The sequence below is a fragment of the Hippoglossus hippoglossus genome, chromosome 1 (genome assembly GCF_009819705.1).
Source record: "Hippoglossus hippoglossus isolate fHipHip1 chromosome 1, fHipHip1.pri, whole genome shotgun sequence".
Lineage (NCBI taxonomy): Eukaryota > Metazoa > Chordata > Actinopteri > Pleuronectiformes > Pleuronectidae > Hippoglossus > Hippoglossus hippoglossus.
In genome coordinates this window covers 17,615,475-17,638,621 of record NC_047151.1, presented here as the reverse complement: position 1 = coordinate 17,638,621, position 23,147 = coordinate 17,615,475, and the positions used below count along the sequence as shown (strand labels likewise).

Sequence of the window (23,147 nt, the reverse complement as noted above, 5' to 3'; positions counted from 1 at the left end):
TCCTCGCTAATGGTCTCGTAGCTGAATCAGAGGAAATCTCTGCCATCATGTTCTAGAATCTTGTGAAAAACCATCTCTGAAAAATGGAGGCTGTTATAGAAGCACATTCCTACCCCCACCCAGGAGGTTATGTTTTCATTGCTGTCTATCTGTCTGCAGGATACTCAAAAACTACTGAACCGAGTTTCCATTACATTTTGTAGAGGGGTGGGGCATGACCTTTAATGGAAGAACCCATTAAAGTCTAGTCTTTTTTTCTCACTTTCTTTCACATAGCGATATATGGCATTAGTCCTTGGTGGAGATATGTGCTCTGAGCATGCACCCTTCTTGTTCTTGTTTGGAGTGGGATGTTCAGCTATCACACATGAGGATGTCATGTTTGGATGTCAACATACATTTGGCCACAGTAAACAGTGGCATTCTTAAAAATCCTAGGGCCACATACTGTAAGGACCCTCTTAGACATTTTGTAGTAATTCCACTGAATAAATTCCTTCGGTAGATTAGACTCACCTTCCTAAATTCTCTCTTGGTGGATTTTCTACTTGCTTTTACCCCAAACACCCTCACCTCACCTCCTTCTGTCCTCCATTTCCCTCCCTCCCACTGTCTCAGTGAGCAGGTGCACAGTGACAGAGTCAGTGGACTGTGAAATCTCCAGTCCTTGAGACACGTTTCATGCCTCTTTCGTCGGAAATACACACATACATTTATATACAGGCGCACCCACACATTATGTTGTTTTTGTCCTATTTTCTACCACCCCTTTCTTTCCTATCCCTCCATTGTAAACCTTTTCTCTCGGCCTGTGTAGCCTTTGAGTTAACATCGTGATGTTCATGAATTCACTTAGAGGAGGAAAAAAAACAAGATTGAACTAGTGTGGAATGAAAAATCTATGCAGAGTTTCATTAAGCAACAACAAATGTCTGTGTGTGTGTGTGTGTGCGTGTGTGTGTGTGTGTGTGTGTGTGTGTGTGTGTGTGTGTGTTTGTGTGTGTGTGTGTGTGTGTGTTTGTGTGTGTGTGAGTACACTGTGTCTCTCCTGCATATGTCTCTGACCACATCTACATCTTTAATGTCTGAGACTGAATAATGTATGAAACCCCTGGGCTGGTTGACACTCACACACACACACACACACACACACGCACACACACACACACACACACACACACACACACACACACACACACACACACACACACACACACACACACACACACACACACACACTTATTTTAACTGCTTCCATTTGAACAAATGTCATAAAGCACAAGCTAACAGTAAGTGATGAAAGAATGACCACGTCATCCACAGTCCCTGCACACCACCAACCTATAAGAGAACACCTTGTTGATGTGAGGGAACAAAACACGGTTCAAAGTAAACCAACGCCTCCTGCTCTGCCAACCACAATGGTGTACATATTACCAGTTTCCTGTTTACATGCTGCACACTTCCTGTTGGAGTAAACCCAGAACTCGAGTCAAACATCTTTTCTTTGCTCCTCTGTACCTGCGCCTGGTTATGCAGTTGACAATTGAGCGACTCGGTTGCTCACACAGATTGGTACACTTTTGCGTGTGTCTGTGATGCAGCCATGCATACTTCATACTTCTAATTTGACTTTCAAATATCTGCACCCCGTCATCTTCTCCACATACACACACACTTGTCTTTTCCACAGCCTCTTACGAAGCTAAAGATGTGAAGCTGAGGTCAGGTTTGGTTTCTCCAGCGACTGTGCAGAATAATGTCCTGAGCCACCAGGTCTCTCTGAAGGGCCAATCATTTTAGAACTCTAACTTGTTCACTCTCTCTATGTTTGCTAGGTCTTTCATCTTTTATCTTCACACCTTTCTCTTCTTTTAATTTTGTATTTGTTTAATTTAATCTTTGAATAGAGAAACCTAAATAAATGAGTGGGAAAACATAAATATGTTTTGATCCAGGGCAAGAGGGGTCAATGAATGGTTTGGTGAGTCGGTGGACAATGTGAATCATATGCTATGTCAAACAGTTGCCAGGTTTCAAGGTGGGTGACCATCTGGGAGATTTTTACTTGTCATCAACGTCTTTAAAACTTGACATCAACGGAAATATTTTAGTAGAAAAGTATCTATGTCCTCCAGTTGAGCTCCAGAGAGTTAGAGAATCAATTCCAAGGAGCAATAAAGGTCTTCTGGAGGCTCAAGTTCACTCAGAAATATATTTTTGTTCTTGTAATTTCTCACCCATAAAGAAAAAGCAACTCTCAAACATACATGGAGAAATTTCAGTTCAACTATTTGTATGCCAAACCTGCAGAGAAACCCCTGTGGTGTCCTTGTGAAGCCAAGGACAATTTTTCTCAGAATCTCAGAACATACTCAAATTTTGAGGAGGAATGCTTTTGGCTTGCATGTCCCAGAAAGGACAAACTAATAGACAAACCACTTCACCCACCTCCACAAATCATCCAGAGTGGAGGGCCATTTGGGTGCATTTCTTATGGAAACCATGTTATCTTGCAGCATAAATTTACAGTCCTGAGATAACCTCTGCCAGGAATGTGAGCAAAACCCTTTCATGAGTTACTGTACAGAACAAGCCTGAGCAGCTCCGACATGATAGTTGCAACAGAGACAGAGACATAGCATAAAAGAGGAAAGATACACACACACACAGGTTGTGGTCGACAATTGGATTTCAGTCAGACAACTCACGTTCAAACGTTTATTGCAACAGTAGAACAGGCTAGTGTTTGGCGTCTAGGCTCCTACTTAATCACTCCCCCCGATATGATTACATAGATATGATGGGAGTGATGAGCAAATGATGCATGTCACATGATGGGAGCAGCGCAGCTTGAGTTGGCTGCCTGAACTAGCTCGCAGGCGTCGCTCCATTATTTCCCAACTGAATTTACACTGATGATTTAAGATGGATTGATGGTCTGTTTTAGTCTGGTTTGTTGTTGTTTACATACATACAAATGTCTTTCACTTGATTGTTTTAGCTATTACCAAATTACATTACAAATGTTTCTTTGATCCTTTTCAGTCTTTGCTTTGCATTATGATTATTGTATATGTTGTCATTGATTTTGGATTCTGGATTATTTTATATGTTTGTGTTTTGGAAGGTGCTATATATTACTATTATATAATTTGCTGTCTACGAGTTGAAATGTGTTATTATGCTTGCTGCCTTTGATGTTTTGTTTTCTTGTTTTTCCCTCCTCTGAAACGATTAGGCATAGAAACGATTACCCAGTTTCTTTTTCATGAGAGTTAATCAGCAGTAAAAACTTACAGCGGCCTGATAACAGCCCAGAGCGAACCATCAGCACCGAGCACAGGAGCAAAAAGAGAAAATAGAGCGCAGGGGGCGCGCACAGTGCCGTGCGTGCTCCCGTTCTCTGCTGCGCACAGAGAGAGAGAGAGAGAGAGAGAGAGAGAGAGAGAGAGAGAGAGAGAGGGAGGGAGGGAGAGAGAGGGAGCGATAGAGAGAGAGGGAGGGAGGGAGGGAGAGAGAGAGAGAGAGCGCTGCTATTACTAGTGACAGAAAGCGGCAGCGAGCACATCCAGTCTGGAGAGCAGCTGATGCGACAAGGTAAGAGGAGACGAACACTCTGGCGTCGTTCTGTTGACGATCAGCTTTCATGGCTGATGTGATGCACATTCATCTGCCTTTGTTTCCAACGCGCCTCGATCCGCAGCCTGATCCGATGTCCTCTCTCCTGCTGTTGTTGTGTGTCCGCAGATGCTGAGCATCGCCTTGCTGTGTGTGTGCGCCTTTGGACACGTCTGCGCTCGCTCCGACAGCGGCAATTTTTTGGATGATAAGTGGCTCGCCGGGAGATGGGATAAATTCCGGGATGTGAGTGATATATTTGTCCCGGCTCCTCGTATTATTCTCGCCTGTGCCCTCCTCATTATCTCATTTACACCCCCCCCCCCCCACCCTCTCCATTCCGCTCCCCCATCGCCACCCGCACTGGTTTGTGATCATGCGCTCCTCGTTTCCCCGTCGTGTCCAAGCGACGCGTCACGGGGTCCGTGGTGGTGTTTGTTAAATCGTCGCTGCTCCACTGAGACAGTAAACACAGGCTGCACCACCGACACATGGCGCGATCCTCGCCCGCAAATGTGCTTTCGCGATAGCAGCGATAGCCAGAAGGCCTCTGCTGAGACACACACACCCACAAGTGCACATCGCTGTCAGAGAGGCACCGCTGAGTCTCGGTGAGGGGCCTAATTACAGGCAGGTACAGGGAGGGAGTGCGCAGCAGTGAGGCCGAGATGTGCTCTTTGGTCTGGAATGAACACCTGACACAAGGTGAAGAGCAAAGAGGAGATTCATCCTGTACTGGTATGTGCATTTTAGCCATCATAGCCCTGCCTATGAGTGTGTGTGTGTGTGATATAGAGCCAATTTGGAATAAAGCAGCACATTACCAAGGGGTGGGAATCGCAGGGTAGTTAACGATACGCTGATGCATGGCCCACGATAACATCACGATACAGCGATTCAGTGATAAACGATACAAATGCAAGACAATCGTATAACGAAACATCACGATATCTGTCTTCCTGAGGAGGAACACAAAATGCCCCTAAACAGGTAAAGTGCAGGTATTTGCGTATTTATTCACTGATATTAGTCAATTTAAAAACACATATATAAAAGTGCATTAAGTGTTATCTCAGTGGCTCATCAGTCTTTACCAAACACACTGTAACTTGTTCATGTCCACATGTGTTGTCATTCCAATGTAAAATAACCATAAACTGACAAAAGTCCAAACTATATGGATATGTAATAATATTTACGGAAATAAATATCGATATGAGGAGCCATGTTGATCATTGTATCTCATGAGTTAGGACTGATTTTGTCCCACCCCTAATATTAACACAGGGAGACAAAGATGACAAGTAGAGCAGGTCCACTGTGTCCCAGGACACATTCAATTAACTCTGTGCACATCTATATTGGCCTCCCTTTCTGAATGCATGGAGCAGTGATTGGGTTTGAAGCGATGCGTCTGATTATATGCTACTGGCGAGTGTCTTCACCGGCGGACTTCAACAAGGTGCTGTCAGCCACCATTAGCCTGACATGTTTATATAAGGCCACTTAGTGCAGTAATGCTGCCGCTGATTGTCACAGCGTATCCCATACAGCCTCTGATCATGCAGTCAAGCTGCCAGGTTGCTGCAAAGAATTATTTTACCCGTGCTTTCCCGTGTCATATAGAAGCCTTTAATGCATTAGACATCAACCTTTCAGTTGGAAAATGATTGTTTTTACAGTCGTGTGGCTTTGTGGAAATCAACTGTAGATCATAGATAAAAGGCAGGAAATCAGCTCTGTTGTTTGGGAGGGAATTAATGTCACAAATTAGTAAAAAAAAAGGAGCAGGTTACAAGATGAAAAAAAAAGTCGGCTTATTTCTTTTGGTGAACAGTGAATAGGTTTGAAGTGGTGTGTGTCTGATTGAGGAATATCTAGCCTCGCTAACCACAGAGTAAATAGGTCTACACAACCAGAAGTGATTTGGAGTCATTTGTACGCACACCCTCGAACAAACACACACACACACACACACACACACACACACACCAACACACACACAAATCCGGTATGCATGTACATGCACTATGAGAAACAGGCTTTTTGCTCAAGAGGTGTTGCAAAAACAACAGGGTTAACATAATGCACTAGAGGAAATACTTGATTTGGTGAGTGGTTTTAGCTCCATACATGCAGTGTAGATTTTATTTCTGAATCAGAGACCTCGATATATTTGATGTGTGTGTGAGAGAGAGAGAGAGAGAGAGTCACTTTCCCTGCATGGGTTCAACTGCTCAGTTGAACCCATGTGATACACCTCAGGTCCAACTATTGGCTTTGGATTATTCAAATAGGATGTCAGGGCCGAGTGTGAGTGAGGAAATGTGATTGGCAATGTGCTGCGCTATTTAACATGAGCTGAACTCAGAGATATATTGAGAAAGAGACATAGAGAGAAGGGACATTAGATAGATAGATAGATAGATAGATGGAGAGAGAGAGAGAGAGAGAGAGAGAGAGAGAGAGAGAGATGTTTTGAGATAGAGTGAGAGAGTGAGAGAGAGGGAGGGATAGAGAGAGAGAGAGAGAGAGAGAGAGAGAGAGAGAGAGCTGCTATTACTAGTGACGAGTGTGGCAGAGAGCTGTGGTTTTTCACATCTGTGTTTTAACCTTGAGGCTCAGGCAGTTGAGGTGCAGCACAAAAGCTTTATGTTCTCTGTATCTATGTGTGTGTGTGTGTGTGTGTGTGTGTGTGTGTGTGTGTGCACCTTTCACTTCCTGTCTTAGCGCTGTCCCAGTGCAACTGTGTGTTTTTGCATTACTTCACAAAGAAAGCAAATTAGCAAATTGTATGTTTACAGCACACCTCCAGAGCAACTAAGTGCTTTAGAATCAAAGAATGTAAAGCCAGATTCAGCCCTCGGTAGAGTGCGTACCTTCCACCATGGCCGATATTTTCACACAAACACAGGAGTGATGTCAGGACTGAGGAATGAATCACTCTTTCAATTACCTGCTGTAGTTGGGAGTGGCCTGTTTCATACAGGCATGCATATTGGAACACATGCTGTCACAGTATTGTCACGCACTGTGTAGAGGTCACTGCTCTATAAAAAAAGCTGCTATTGATTGATATGACATGTGCTGCGCAGCCTGTGAACCCGTCATGTAAAGTGAACTTTATTGATACGTTTTATATTTTGTCCTATACATTTGTTTTTCAAGCAGAAAAGTGAAAAGATCGACCTGCTTGGTTTGAACTTTGGCACGTAACCGAAGCGCCATGAGTTCAAACTTAGCATGTATTATGATTTCACATTTAATTGGGTGCACTCCAAAACGGGTCCTAGCTTGCGTAGCTAACTGAGCCCACAAAGCCAACGTTAACTTGATATTTCACGACTACACGAGTTCATCAACTCATCTGACACTTGATTAAATGCTCATGTAAACTTGTAAGCTTTTAACCTTAAAAAAATCATCATATTACAAAAAAAAATGCAAACACCATGATAAGAATTTTATCTAAATGAACAAATACCAATAACATATGTTAGCATAATCAGATATTTACCTGTCACCTGCTAACTCTGACACGGAGTCAAAAGATTAAGCTTAAAGTATTATTTAACATATTGTATACTCCAACTTCCTGTTTACATAGTTCATTGCTTTTAAATGGACATTGATAAAGTATTTAATTGCTAAGGCTATGTTTTAATGGCACAAAATTATGTAGCAGATCGCTAGTTTGAAACAAGCTAGTTAGCTACTAGCTTAAGCTTAGTATGGACTACATAGTGCAACGAGATACCTTTAATGACTCTTGACTTTAAAGAGCAGTCATAATGTGATTATGTATCGTGCCATTTGTTTATAGCTACAGAAAATTGCAAATCTCAAGCTGTTAGTGTTATCTTGATCCTGCAAAAAGGAAAGTATAGTCATATTTCCACATTTACTTTTCTGAACCAAATACACTTGTACTCATGTACTAGTATTTTATGCCAAACCGAGCTTGTGTGTGATTTTAATTTCCCATTTCGGGCATGTAGGCCACTGTAAGCAAGAGCCAGAAGTGGGTCTCCTGCTAAGTGCACTAGATAGCATCTTGGCCAGTGACGTGCTGTAAATTGTGTTAGGATTGCTGGAGCGGCCTGGGGCCGTCTTTGCTGCGCTGGTACCATCCGGGTGCCATCTCACTTTTTTAGACATTCTGCTCTGCTTGCTGGACCTTGGCTCGCTTGCAGCCCTGGCACAGAGTGAAGAGATAAGCTTTGGATGGAAAGACAGGTTTCACAATGAAAGGAAAAACACAATGAATGATGGGTAATAATGTGCGATGACATAGATAGTGCTTAATTGTATATGAGTAAATTAACTGCTTGTTGGGATCATCATCGTTAGAGCAGATTTCATCCTCTCCTCTCCTCTTTGTGTGTGTGTGTTTTTTACCGTGCATGCCTGTCATGTGTTGTTTGTGTTGTGGAGGGTGAATGATGTAGGCAAGGTAGAGAGCTTCAGGCCTTTTCCACTTCAAAGCACCTCGGTGTGGATTTGTGTGTGTTTGTGCATGCATGCATGCGACAAGCTTGAGCAGGACAAGCAGAGCCAGTACAGTGAAAACATGCACATATTTCTTAAGCGAGGCGGAGGCAGCGAGGAAGCCAGGAGAAGGGAAGGAAGTCATTAGGACACAATTAGGAAGGAGAATCTGTGAAAATGTGAAGTAAAGGTGAGAAAAGTGGTTGTCGGGGAACAGCACATTCATGAGGACTCTTTTCTAATGGGCAGCAAAAATCACACAAAATCAATATGCACACTAGCAAATTAGGATGTTAGCCAACAGAGCTGAATACGTGCACGGTTGTGTGTGTGTGTGTGTATTGTGTGCACAAGAGGGGAAAAGTCTAGCTGAGATGGAGGGAGAGGAATGGAGGTGGAAAGAGATTGAGAGATAAATTGAAAAGTTGCTATTTTTAGCACGCACTCAGGAGGCCATTAGACCTATTGTTGAATTTTAGGTTCTCTGTGGTTTTTTGGGAAAAGTGGGTGGCATTGTTGCATGTGCAGTGAAGTGCACTTCCAGTTATTTGATGTTTTGTAGTGCTGACAGATTCAGTTTGTTTGTTTGTTTGGATAACTCTATGCGTGTGTGTGTGTGTGCGTGTGTGCGTGCGTGCTTGTGTGTGTCTGTGTGTTGAATCCATTAAGGAATCAGACCGCAAGTACTTTTGTTGTCTTGACTGGTCTGGAGGGCCTGGCCCCATTAATGCCGTGCTCTCATTATTCGGTCTCCACAGCCTGCAGTGCTACAGGGGAACCATCCTGAACTGAAACTGAAGCCGTTTTCAGACATGGAATCTGAAAAAGCATCTGGAAAATTGGGTCTGGTACATTTTCTGGAGTTATTCTTATGAAGAACGCAGAGGGAGTTGTTAGGGTCGGACTCATTCAGGCCGGATTCTGCCGCAGAAATTCTTTGTTTACAGCACATGGACACCAGCATCAGCTCTTATCGCCAGCAGATGTTGAATCGTCTTGTTTTTCCAAGTGGACATCTTCTTTGGCGTCTTCTACATGTTGCACCGCTTTATCATCTTGAGATATTAGTATTCTTTCAGGGGTTTTTTTGTTTTGTTTTTTTGCATCCGTTAGAAACGTCACCAACTTAACCACATCTTATGAGGGGGTTGGCATGAAAAGTGCCGAAAAACATCCAGAGCAACTGACTCAGACGTTTGCGTTCTTACATACAGCTCCTCCTGATTATTTCAGGAAAATGTCTGTAGTTCAGTGCAGGTCTGAAAGCACATTAAAGTATCTCTCTATTTGGCTTCATCTTTCTCCGGCTTTCAAAATATGAAAACAAGTTGTGACAAAATATTCTCTTTCCATGCGTAGATATTGTAGTATTTAATGAGTGTGTAGTTCTGAATGTGGTAGAACCAAGGTTGAATTTTCTCTTATTCTAACATGTGCCTTCATTTAAGTGGAAGTTAGAAAGAAAGAAGTGATACAGTGAGTAATGAATGAGTCTGTAGAGAAGGTACAGAGGGTCAGAGAGGGCGATCAATGAAGGACAAGATGGAGAAATTAATTAGAGCCGAGAAAAGCAAGAGTTGACCCTTTTCACCTTAGAGAGCACAACGAGGAGAGAGAGAGAGAGAGAGAGAGAGAGAGAGAGAGAGAGAGAGAGAGAGAGAGAGAGAGAGAGAGAGAGAGAGAGACGCCCTGACACTGAAAGTTTAAAGCTTTTAGAAAAATAACTCGGCACTTTTGGTAAACACTATCATTTATATGCACAGTATTCTGGGTCTGGGACATACAGATAGGTAATAATGTGAGGGAAAACCATCATAAAGCGTCGCAGTGTTGGGCCACCACAAGCCATCAACTTCAATAATTCTCCAATGTCTGAGATATTTGCTCCAAACAATCTCCGGAGTTTTTCCTGCCAGACTCCACTAAAACCACTGGATTATGTCTGAGTGAGCCCATGTGAGAATACGGAAATTTGTTTCTAACAGGTGACGGACCGTAAACTGGAAAAACCTGCAAAAAGAATAAAAATATCAGTGAATTCCACCGAAGAGAAGATCATCATTACGTTTTTCTCTAATTTGTTGTTTTGATGATGGTGGTGGAGTTTTTTTGTTATTTTTTATTAACATTCACTGATCCCTTGTGTTCCATGGTTGGGGGCATTGTCGTCCTGGATGAGATCACTCCCATCAGAATTGACAAATATCATCAGAGTTTAAAGATGATTACTCAGAGCAACTTTATATTGATCTGCAGTGATCCTTCACTCTAAAGGGACCAGTGAACCTGAACCCTGCCAGTAGAAAGGCCCCCCACAGGCCAACAGAGCCACAGGATCCCCTCACGGTAGAGGTCAGAGATCCAGGCCTGTACTCTTCTCTTGTTATATGCCACACATGCACTTGCCCACGTGGTGAGAATATGGTAAAGGATGAGTCATCTGACCATATCACTTTTTTCATCGCTGCAGAGCAGTGCCTGGGGTTTTTGCACCACTGAACCTTCCAATGTGAAATTCATCTTTGCACACTGAGGGGTTTATGTACTGCAACCATGTTTTAATATCCCTCTTTATGTGATTGTAAACTGTTTGTTTTCTCTGCTACAAAATCACGTCGTGTATCGATATCCTCAGGCACCTGAGGATGAGCTGCTCTAATGAACTCGCACTAATGAACGAGCATTACAGTCGTCTAATGTGGGCTATTGACTGACGTCTTTCCCATGGATATTAATGCAGATGTTACTTTCCCTAAAAAACACTGGCCAGTTGAAGCTCCTGCCATCCGTGTCCCGATAGTGAACCCTGTTTCAAAGTCTCTGAGATTTCCTCCTCAGTCAGAATCCACTGGGCCAGCTCAGCATTTTAGCACATTGCCACAGAGAGAGGCGGGATGCTAATTGCACACATAAAGACTCCTGTTTATCTAAAGCTCCACTTTGAGACCTGCAGATTCAGCTCAGGCTGCTGAGTGGAGGGTTTTTACTGTGAAAAGATAATGTGAAACCTTTCTCATGAGGCAGCATGTGCATTGATAAAGTTCCTCACTGCAGTCTTCTATTGGAATCTGTAGGATTCCATTGCACTGATACAGTAAAGGAAATATGATTAATTACTTTGGGTTCAGCAACAGTTAATATGACATTTTTTAGTCAAACTGCAGAATCTGCAAACAAAGAAAAACCACAAGCACTCAGGAAATGCCGTCTGTTATTGTGTTATTTCCTCAGCGGGTGAGAGCACAGGAAACACAAACAAGAGGTGTGGATGGTCTCAAGGTGTAAATGTACTTCAGCTTCCTGAGGAAAAAAATGACAGCATACAAAAAAAAAGAACAAATTTGCAAAAGTGCAACGAGGCAATGAGGCAATGCTTAAGATTAACATTCAACCTAATTTGAACCAGCACTGAACCTGAACACTGAAATACTTACACCAAAGACAATATTAATAAATGCTGAACAGAATAGATATTTGTAGTTCTGCATCTTTATAATAGTACTTACATCTGTTCACTCACTCAACCACTTATATACTTTAACCTATATGAATACCCACAAACACTTCCTGCCCTGCCTGTGCTGAAAAGTTGAACTTGGTAGAGTCGCTGTAACTTTTACTGAAGCTGCTGCAGATACAGGACATGCAGTAAAAGCATATCTAATATTTAAAGAGACCCTGAACACTTCAAGCTGTTTGTTTTTCAGCTGTAAAATAAATTATACGATGGGTTTTTTTATGAATACACTAATATTTGTTATAATATCATAACCATTCATGACGTCCGTGTGTCATGGTGTTTATATATATGTAATCAAAGGTGGGCGCCCCCCCCCCCCCCCCCCCCCCCCCCCCCTGCCACCAGCAACCGCTTGTGAGTTAAGTTACTGTTCTGGCTCTGCAGAAGAAGTCAGATCCTCACTCACTACTCTTGAGGTGACAGGTCTGAATTTGACTTTTAATTTGAATTTTGACACATTGTGTTGCTGGAGATTTGCACAACTTCAAGATGAGTAAATCCACAACACACATGCGTCTCTGTGCAGACACACTGTGGGATTTATGCTGATAAGCATGTTGTGGTTATGGTTATGGTCAGGTTAGGTTTCTAGAGAATGACACTATGTCAATGTGTGGCAAAAACAAAGTGTATCTGAGCATGTGTGTGTGAGTAAAGGTGAAAACAGATGAACTAACAAGTTGGCCTACGGGTTACACCATGTGACAGAGTTAATTAAACCACGGCCCAGTGTTCTGTATACCCAGCGTTTTCATTCCTGGGTCTTAATGGACGAGTAGAGACATTATGCACACCCTGAAATCAGACAAAACACAGAGAGGAAAAGATGGGTGTGTCTCCGTCTTGTCATGTTTCTTGGCAAATCACTCACTTCTAATGATTAATGTTCGACTCTGTCAACACATCTACACACAATCGACTAAATCACTTGATTTTATCTGTGAAGGTTTTTAGGTTTAACAGTTCACTTTCAAACCAACAAATGCAGAGAAAGAGCATGAGCCATATTGTACAGAAAATAATAATCCTGATTAAATGTGTTTCTTAGGTAACTCCATATGTAATCATATACTCACTGAACATTAGGTATGCATTAGCCTCCAAAGCCATTTAACATCCTATGTTGTGTCAATCACCTGTAAAGAATTTTGAATTGAATCGGTATGCATTGGATTTGTTTGAAAGATGCTTTATAAATTGGTTGGTTGGTTGATTGTTTGGTTGATTAGTTGTTGGTTGGTTTGTTAGTTGGTTGGCTGGTTGGTTAGTTGGTTGGCTGGTTGATCGATTGAATCACTTATCCTTATTATGAAACGATTGTTTTGAGCTTCTCAAATCTTTGGATGACAGAAGTTGTCAACTATAAATGATTTGTTTTTGGTGTTAATAAAGAAATTAGTCAATCGGATGATCTCACAGTAAAGTAGTTTCCAGAGAGTCAGGTTTTACTGGCCGATCATCTTAAAGTCAGCCTGACATGAGATCCTACTTCACTCATACTAAAAGCCTCATTCCCTCACTTATCTGTAAATGACGTAACACATCAATTTCTTTTTTAAAAGCCTGTCATCGTCAATAATTGAAATCCACTTTAAATAGTTTTTTTTTATAACCTAAAGCTGAAAGCATAGTAGCATTTTCAATTTATTCCGCTGTTAAGATAACGTCCCTTTGATGCGTGTTTATCATGTATGGTACAGACACAATTTTATTTAGTGGCATAAGGGGATAAGCAGCACATACACACTCATACAGAAAGACACAGGCACGTTTTTGCACATGACGGGAGAGAACTCAACACATCACCATTATCTTGACTAAATATATTCACGCTTCATGTGTTTGTAATTCATAGTGTGTTGTGTCTAGAATTCCATGTGTTTATTTCCTTCATGCAGTTCCCACCCATGAAAAAATATAAAATCTAATGAAAATGATTTTCTCTGTCTCTGCAATGCTTTCTCCTAAAGGAAGTGGAGGTTTGTGTGACTGCTTCTTAGTTTTCTACCTGTCATGTATTATTTATTGTAAATGTCATGTGAAGGGTGTTTTTCATGATTTCATGTGTCGGTTAACCCTGTTTCAGGAGCCTGGAACGTGGTCTCCAACCAAGTCCTTCGATCAAGGTGGGCTGGAGAGACACACACACACACACACACACACACACACACACACACACACACACACACACACACACACACACACACACACACACACACACACACACACACTAAAGCTGTTTAGTTTTTTATCTTCTTAAGTATTTTTAGGGCAGGTGCAATATTCATCTCACTTTTATTCTGCATCAGTATTCTGGGTCTTACACGATATGTCCTTGTATGTTACACAATGTGCTGTTCTGCAGCTGCTGTAGCACTTTGGCCCAAGACAAATTTCCCCATGGGGACAATAAAGTATATTTGATTTGATTTGATTTGAAAGCTGAACAAATCGTTAAATTTTATATTTTGCCCTCAGGAAATGTCTTGCTAAAATGTTGAATCTGCATTTATTTACTTATTTGTTATATTATAGACAAAATACTGTAAATGGGCCAGAGTTAGCTGTATAGGCAGATTTTTATCGGTTGTCCCAAGCCAGTTCTTACATGATTAAAATAGATGGCAACAGACAATACAATGCAAAACTCAGAAACGACACAAAGTCACAAATATGAAAGCAAACTAAATCATATAAGATCAAATGCAATGATTACACATGATTACACGTTTGTTTAGCTTCATGCCATATCTAAAAAATTGTATATAAAGGTTGATAATAACTTATGTTTCTTAAGAAAACACCGTGATAAACCGTCATGGCGATATGGCCAAAATGACTTTTGGAGAATAAAAGCACATTAAATTAAGGAGGAACAGATGAGCCACACTTATGTGTATGTGTGTATTAGTGTGTTATATTTTGTAGGAATGACAAGTTCTTTTATTCTGTTTGCGACGCTAACCCGTCGATCTATGCAGCTAAAAAAAAACAGGATGGTTTTATATTTTTCAATCAACTTCATGTACCATTGTATTGCTGACAGTGATAAGCTCATACACACACATACACACACACACCCAGGCACACACACACTCAGGCACACCAGGACATGAACATATTCACTCTCACTTATCACGGTATCCTCAAACACACTCACACGGCTCCCAACCCACCCACACAAACACACACACACACACACACACAGACATGTCAGGGAAACAATGGCATTAGATGTTGGAGGATGGAGGCAGGATAATCTAGCAAAGCTGCTCAGGGATTACAGTAAGGTTCTTTAGAGCAGAGGTCATTCACAAACCGCTCTGGGATCAGCTGAGGGTCTCAGATCTGGCTGCTAGGTGCCCGCTCCAAACGCTGATGTGGGGTCAGAAACGGCCGGCTCGTCTCGGACAACAAAGATCACACCCTCCACCTCAGATACAGATCTAAAATCAGCTCTTAACTCAAAAGCCATGTACGGCTCGCGGCTGCGGGGTCTGATGCCAGATCAGTTGGAGGGTTCTCAGCAGGAGCACAAATGAGATCGACACTTAGCGCAGGCTGATGTGAGGTCATAAGACGCCTCTATAACCAGATCCATCTGTTTTTAGCTGTAAGGATACTTAGCGGTATTATGGCTTTGAGTTTAGCGTGAGAGAGACATTGTATACTCTAAGCAACTGTGGCTGGAAGTCGCACACACACACACACACACACACACACACACACACACACACACACACACACACACACACACACACACACACACACACACACATAAACCTCTTAACACCTACCCACAAAGCTTAGATCTGTACAGATGGAAGGAAATACATGGTCTAACTAGGAATCATTGATCTTGAATTTCAAAGAACAAAAAACAGAAAACGTAACCGGGGGACATTTTCTCTGTGTTAATGCTCGTGGGCTTAATCTTTCTAGGAAGCTGAAAGAGAATGGCTGTGCACACATGCACAGTGCACATGCATACGCTTAAATGAGGCCTCTTACAATATGGATGCTCTATGTTCTTTAGGCCTTGATCCAGCCAAGGACCCCTGTCTGAAAATCAAATGCAGTCGCCACAAGGTGTGTGTTGCAGAGGATTACAAGACGGCCACTTGTGTCAGCCAGAGGAGAGTTAGGTAAGAACATGATCGTTCACTCAGACACACACACACACACACACACACACACACACACACACACACACACACACACACACACACACACACACACACACACACACACACACACACACACTCAGACACTTGCTCTTTTGATCAGCCCGATGCTTCAAAGCTGTGCGTCACATTTGCATTCAGATGCTTCTGTGACAAATCCTCAAATGAAAGACGAATGACATCGGATTAGGAGAAATCAAATCTACTCGTTTCTTTTTCCTCCCTTTTATTCTGCTTGTTTTTTTCCTCGATGTTTCCAGCTGGTCCACTGGTCGCCCAGCTCTCTTGTGACTGCTGTGTGACATTACTGTTTAGTCCAATTACCCTGGCACTGACAACAACTTGCAACGGACACAAAGTCCTGCCAGGTGATATGAATGGGCTTTGTATGCGTGTGTGCTTCTGTCTGGGATACTTCAGACTGGACAGAGGACAGCAACGCCACAGTGACCTCATTTCCCTATTCTTAGCAACGACACAATTATGATTACGCACTGCAAACACACCACAAAGTAATCACATGTAAATCCCAAATCCGTGTCTCATTTCTGAAACTGATGTAAGAACACAAAGACGAAACGCAAACTCAAAACACGAGCTTTCAATGAAGTTGGAGGAAGAAGCGTTCCATTATGATGAAGGATTCAAATGACATTTCATGTGATGCTTAGTGCGTGTGTGTGTGTGTGTGTGTGTGTGTGTGTAAATCAGGTTATTTTTTTTATCTCTCCGCTCTAGTTTTAAAGATGCCAATTTGTACCAGAGTCCGGGGTCAAAGTGCACACCCTGCCCCGTGGTTCATCCTTCACCCGTCTGTGGAACCGACGGCCACACCTACTCCACCAAGGTGCCCGCACACAGACGCACACTCAATCACGTCATCGCTCACCCACATTAGAAACATCTGAGTTCACCTGAGACACGATTTAATTTCCTCCTGCTGAGACACACATCCTTTATCATTTATTTTCACTTCTGCTTCCATCTCTCAGTGTAAGTTAGAATATCAGGCGTGCATCACAGGGAAGAAGATCGCTGTCAAGTGCTCCGGCTTGTGTCCCTGCCCCTCTCAGCCTGAACTGAGCTCTGCGGAGAAGAAAGGTACGCGTTTCTGCACACATGACACATGTTTCTGCACACATGACACAAGACACAATTCTTACATCAGTGGTGTCCCTTCCCCACAAGCCGCCCCAAGCTCTTCTGCTCTACTGAAGTGTCTTTTAGCATGATACTGAAAATCCCTACAGGGTTTCAGGGCCGTTAAACATCCATCCTTGGCAATCGGATCTCAAGTGGTCAGCGTTGAGTTCAGTTCTGAACGCACCCCAATGTGTCCTCACTGCCTCCTGAGATCTGATCACAAGAACCACTTCCGAGGTGTATGTGGCCACATTCTTTTTGCTGTGAATGCAAATGCGTCCTGGGCCACAATCGAAGGACCGCCTACTGAGCTGACGTCCACTGACCCGCTGCAGCTTCACAATGAAACTTAATTATAATGTTCTCTGTGTCCGTAAGTGATTTGTTTGTGGTCACTATCTCAATATCAACAATGATGTATTTGTGTATTTGCACATACATCAGGGAAGTGAGATCTGATCACCTGTGGTCACAGGAGACACATTCAGGATGCATTTTAATACCAGGTGTGAACAGGCCAACTCATCGCTGTCCACTTGTGAGGGGATCTCTCAACACAGATGTAAACAGCAGGTCTGATCAGGGTCTGAGTTCTCATCTCTGTGAAGAATCATTAATGACTGGTGCTGTTACTCCGCAGTGTGCAGTGAGTCGGACCTAAAGGAGGTGGTGAGTCGTCTGAGGGACTGGTTCAGAGTTCTGCACGATAACGGCAACCACAAGAGAGTCAAGATCCAGAAGCCGGAGAAGAACAGTGAGTCACACGACACTAGCAGAGTCAAAATACCTTCACGCATCAACACGGCCACATGACGTACATTTGTCCTCTTTTCTTTCTGCAGAGTTTGAGGTCGGGGCGTCACCTATTTGCAAGGACCCTCTGGGCTGGATGTTCTCCCGCTTGGACACAAACTTCAACCTCCAGCTCGACCAACCAGAGATCAAGAGCCTGTACCTGGACCGGAACGAGCCGTGCTCCGACGCGTTCTTCAAATCCTGCGATACACATGCGGACAAAGTCATAACCAGCTCCGAGTGGTGCACGTGCTTCCAGAGGTACACAGGTACGGAATGTGCACACACACTCACATGCAAATAGAAAAACACTAACAATGCAAAAAGAAAACACTTGGAATGCATTTGTGCCAGGACATGTACAATCCATGTAAACACAGATGTCATGACTGTATATTGTGATGAAGGACAAGGAAAGGGAAATTGTTGGTTAGTTGACAATAACAACAGAAATAAATTATAGCCCACTATTTACTGGTCCATTATAAACATCTAAAAATCACAGTTTATAGACTGACCTATTATGGCCATTTGCCGTTTTCACAGACAATGGAGAATTAGGATCAACACTTTCACTTTTGTATCCACGTAAAGTGCTTTGGATAATTTGGCTTAAGTCAGTCTTCAATTTACTAATGTCACTGTTTTCCCTGATCTCAGCATTTACTCTGAGCCCAGTGGTATCAAGGTCAGAGCTGCATACACCAGAACTCCTCCCAACATAAACTGTGTCCCAATTCTTCAGAAGCCGCATTTGAACTTCAACTGTGACGCTGTAACTAGACTCAGTCTCATTTCAAGGGGCATTGAAACTTTCTCGTCATGTTCAACTGCAGCTCTGTTGCTAGGAGACAGAGGTAAGGGCGGGACAATCTGGTGACGCAGATCACGGAAATCCTGTGTAGACCAGTCTGTCTAATTTCGATTCCTCCTTTGTGGGTCATGTAGACCACTTCCTCCGAATTGGGACACAACGATAGAAGTGAGGAGACATTTCTCAGCCAATCAGAATGTCATATTCTTCTTTGAAGTGTACAGAATACACTTACAGAAATCTGTAAAATGCGATGTTATATAATTCAATATAATACACTGCATTAAAATGCTATTGTTTGGGACCAAGGATGCAGGATTTTAGTTTTTGGTCATACAGAAGCAGTATTTACCGATGAGTCACTGACGCTGCAGTTAGGACAGCAGAGACAGCAGGATAAAAAAAACACCATGTAGACAGCACAAAGTACACAAGGTCAAAGGTCGGCGGTGTCCACAGAACAGCAGACTTCTGCAGAGTGTCCTGTCTCTTCTTTTCAGATTCTCCTTGTAAAGCAGAGCTGTCCAGCATCAACAAAAAGCAAGCGGGGAAGAAGCTTCTCGGTGAGACGCACGCACACGTGCACGCACACACACACACACAAATGAGTGTTACCTGGCTTCATCTTGAATCTTTGCATCTGTGTGGTTTGCTTTGCATGTGTAGGTCAGTATCTGCCATCCTGTGATGAGGATGGTTACTACAGGTCCCACCAGTGTCACAGCAGCAGCGGACAGTGCTGGTGTGTGGATCACTATGGCAACGAGGCGGCGGGTTCACGCACCCACGGCCCTGCAGACTGCGGTAGGCAAAACACTGAGGAGGATAGACAGAGCGGGATTTATGTGTTTGTGAGTAAAAGAGATGCAGCGAGTTTTGGAGTTAAAACGTCACGTAGGAAATAATTTATAGATACAAAATGTTCTTTTTTGTTTTGTATGAAATCTGTTCATTTCCACAAAGTACTTGTACAATAAAAGTTGTCCTTCAGTTGTAAGTTTTTGTGTGAATCTGTCTCCAGGCGTGATTCTGGAGTCCTCTGGAGACCCCGGCAGTGGAGACTCGCTCTTCACAGACGACGATGAGGATTCGTTTGTCCTCAACGACCAGGCTGGGATGGACGATGAGGACGATGAAGACGAGGACGATGACGACGAAGAATATCTGTCGTAATTTTAAAAAAACAAAACAGAAAACAAAAAAAAGAAGAGAAAACTGTTTCTTTTTGTTTGTTTGTTTGTTTGTTTGTTTGTTTGTTTGTTTGTTTGTCAAACTGCACGTTTCTAGGTGACTCCCCCAGGCAGATACTTAATCGTACTAACAGCCTATGGACTACTCTCTGTGTATCGTTTGTTCATACGTTAAAAAAAGAAAAAACAATACTTATGGCAAACGTTAATGATTTTTTTCCCTCTTGTCTTAAGTATAAATTTGATTGGCTAATGGCACTTGTTCACTTGTGTGCCAGCCAACCAGAGAAAAAGACGAGGACTATTTCGACAACCACTCCAGCGCTTTGGATTTGGTCACTTGTGCAAAGACTTGTCCCGTCATTGGACGATCCATGTACTCTAGTGTGTCCCGTCTTTGTGCAGCACTCCGACGCCTGAGTGTGTTGACACCCGAGGCGCAATGTTAAAGAGATTTCCCCCCTTCTTCATCCTCTTCATCCTCTTCCTCCCCCCGTTTTCTCCTTATCAAATGTTCCTGTGTATAGGTGGGATGTTGATGATGTAGATAAGAGAATATTGCACTCTAGGTTTCTTTTGATCTTGATTTGTAACTGTGACTGTAACTGTGTGAAAAAACAAAAAACAAGATAAGAGTTAGACATGCTTCATTAGGGGAAATAAGGCAAGAAAAAAAAAAACACAGTGTGAGTTGGATAACGATCAGAACCGACATGCGAGCTGTTTTCACCGAGGCACAAATCAAGTCAAATCATCTCAGCAACGAGGACAGACAAATTACTGCTTGGTCGGTGGTGTTGGGGGGGGGGGGGGAATGTCATTATTATCTATTTTTCTAATCCACCGTCGGATGAAAACAGAAGATGAAACAGATTTGTCGTAGTACGCCTCATACTGCGCGACGTCGTTAGAAACCGGAGGCTAAACTCCGAACGACGCTCGAGGTCGGAAAAAATTCCCCCCGAGCTGGCGCGCAGATAAAGCTACACTTATATCGTCCTAAACTGCTTAAGCCAGACATCTGTGTGATGAAAATGTCGACTGACTTTTAATGCGTCAGTGAAAGGAGGCGCCCCAAAGTAAGCGTTGTCGGAAGAAGACACAGTGGTTTGTTTTTCTTTCTCATTTTCAGAGACTTCATTTGATTTGAGCACGCGGTGACAGAACAAATCTCTTTGCACAGAAATAAATTTAAAACACCACACAGCCGTGCGGACCTGTTGATGGCGCCTGGCAGGGGGATAAAGGGTGAGGTGTGCCTTGTACTGGGGAGGACAGATGGCAGTAAGAGTTGGGAGAAGCATGCTTACCGGACCGACTTAAGCTCCGTCATTACACTTACATATAGGATTGGCTTTACTGTTGAGCTCCGATACTTTTGGTACGGCTCGTGTTTTGGGTCTCTCTCTTATTACGGTGTCACATACAGGCCATATTTCAGATCGTTTGGGTTCTTAGCTAGAATGTAAAGAAGCACAGAGATAACTAGCAGTTAAGGCAACACTTAGATTCTGCTGGATTTCAACATGTTTTATATATTAGTACACCGGCTAGAGGACGCTTTGGTTAAGACAGCTTTATATGAAAATAAAATATTCATCCTAACAGTGTTTTTGCTTTTACTCTGTTTCCAAAAAAAAAAGAAGCTTGATTTGTACCTGATCTGCTCTAACTGCGTGTAGTGTATATCTGCTGGGGTTGAAAACAGGAACCGATCCCGGATTTGTGTATTCTTGATAAAGTGACTGGTTATGCAGACCTGGGACCTGCTGTATCTATATTTTCAATTCCTTAAACTGCTGTGTCGCTTCATTTTGAATCGAAATTCCTGTTGAAATTCCATGTTAAGAGCTGAAAAGTGCCATTTAATTGTCCTTTAGCATCCTCACTATTATTATTAGTACCATTATTATTGTTATTGATGCATCTTTTGCTCCCCTCGTTCCTTTTAACTTGGAATTTCAATTCGCTTTACGGACTGGAGAAACCTGCAGTCCTAAAGTGTTGCTGTTACATGAGTGTGATGACATGCAAATCATCCTAATGACCTCAGACACTGTAGCCACTCTCAACCAATCACACACTGTCGTCACAGCTCTGATAGAGTTCCAAGGTTATGATACAGATGCATTTTTTACAGTGTATGTATGATTTGCTGAAATAAAGGCTATATTGACCAATGTTTGCTTGGCTGTGTCGTCACGTGTGTTCTTGGTATATTTCTATGTTTTATGGTTCATATCCATTGCTGCAGATGTGTTTATAATCAGGAAAAGAATGAATATTCAGAAGATTTTGTGCAATCAACGTCAAGGCACATTGTTGTCGTCCATTTTTAAACATCTGTGAGGTGTATAATTAGTTCTTGAGATTAAATTGCACATCGTCTGCCGTAAGTGGAAGTCGAAAGTAGATTTGAAAGGAGAGGAAGTCGACAGCGGTCAGGAGTGACAAACTCTGCTTGTTTGCACCCAATGGTTTCTGTGAGCAGGAACATTACTGCATAATGTAGGAGGTGAACAGGTGAATATTTTATGAGTCACTGTCACACCGACCCCGTACAACACACGCGCACGCTCACACACACACAGCACATACGAGCACACCTGAGCATATGTACAGAAAAACACGGGAACTAAATGAATTAGTGCAGCAAAAGAGCCCCATTCACTGGCCTGGAAAAGTTCTGTTTACCTTCCTTTTTTTTTTTTACATCCAATACAATGTCAACATGTAAGTGTGTGTGTTGGCAAAAGGACCGGCAGCAGCACCAGATAGGGAAGCTACTGGGAAAATATCAAATCCTCCCCTTATATGTGCTGACCATGAGAGAAATGTGGCAAGATACGATCTCATTGGCTAATTTCCACACTGTGGAGCCTGGAGTTGGAGACGGCCCAACAGTGAAAAAGGATGTGTCGGTGTGTGGAGGAGACAGAACGACTGAGCGCTGATGGGAAATGCCTCAAACTGCAGGAAGCACTTTTGATGTTCGGAAATCAGGTTTCTTGGATAAGCGACGCTCTGTGACGCAGGTTCTTTTATCACTTCCGCACTTTGGTGCATGATGAGGTTTTGTTGCTGCGTGAGGTGCAACCTACTTAATGTGTGTAAAGAGATGGTATGAATAGTGTATTAACATATTGGTGATAGTGAGTTCATTCTTATTTATGTACTAAATGTAAGCACCAGTGGAAAGGCCTTAAATGCAGCTTCCAGGGCAGACTGCTGAGGAGGCAGCCTTAATGTTTAAGTCACTGTTGGTCAATACACACACACACACTCACACACACACACACTCACACACACAGAGTGAGCTCATGTTACATGCCTAAGTCAGCACAAACAATAGACGTCCATATATCCAGGACATGGTTTCATGGCTGTAAAGT

The 23,147-nt window shown here is 42.7% G+C and overlaps 1 protein-coding gene and 1 long non-coding RNA gene across 4 annotated transcripts; both read left to right on the top strand.

Annotated features, from left to right (window-relative positions):
• Positions 1 to 3,458: 3,458 nt before the first annotated feature.
• Positions 3,459 to 20,945, top strand: spock3 (SPARC (osteonectin), cwcv and kazal like domains proteoglycan 3). 3 transcript variants are annotated; one of them, XM_034585227.1, is made up of 12 exons: positions 3,459 to 3,600; positions 3,751 to 3,867; positions 13,600 to 13,608; positions 13,716 to 13,755; positions 15,666 to 15,774; positions 16,567 to 16,660; positions 16,806 to 16,914; positions 17,597 to 17,710; positions 17,799 to 18,020; positions 19,066 to 19,128; positions 19,232 to 19,369; positions 19,587 to 20,945. In XM_034585227.1, the coding sequence occupies exons 2-12, from the start codon at positions 3,751 to 3,753 to the stop codon at positions 19,736 to 19,738; spliced, it is 1,167 nt and encodes a 388-aa protein (XP_034441118.1). In that variant the 5' UTR covers positions 3,459 to 3,600; the 3' UTR covers positions 19,739 to 20,945. The 3 variants fall into 3 exon arrangements, with proteins under 3 accessions (XP_034441118.1, XP_034441100.1, XP_034441110.1); XM_034585209.1 differs by having other exon boundaries at positions 16,552 to 16,660; XM_034585219.1 differs by lacking the exon at positions 13,600 to 13,608 and having other exon boundaries at positions 16,552 to 16,660.
• Positions 5,817 to 9,754, top strand: LOC117761393. Its single transcript, XR_004613824.1, has 2 exons — positions 5,817 to 6,096; positions 6,149 to 9,754. It is a non-coding gene; the product is annotated as an uncharacterized LOC117761393 (long non-coding RNA).
• Positions 20,946 to 23,147: the final 2,202 nt, after the last annotated feature.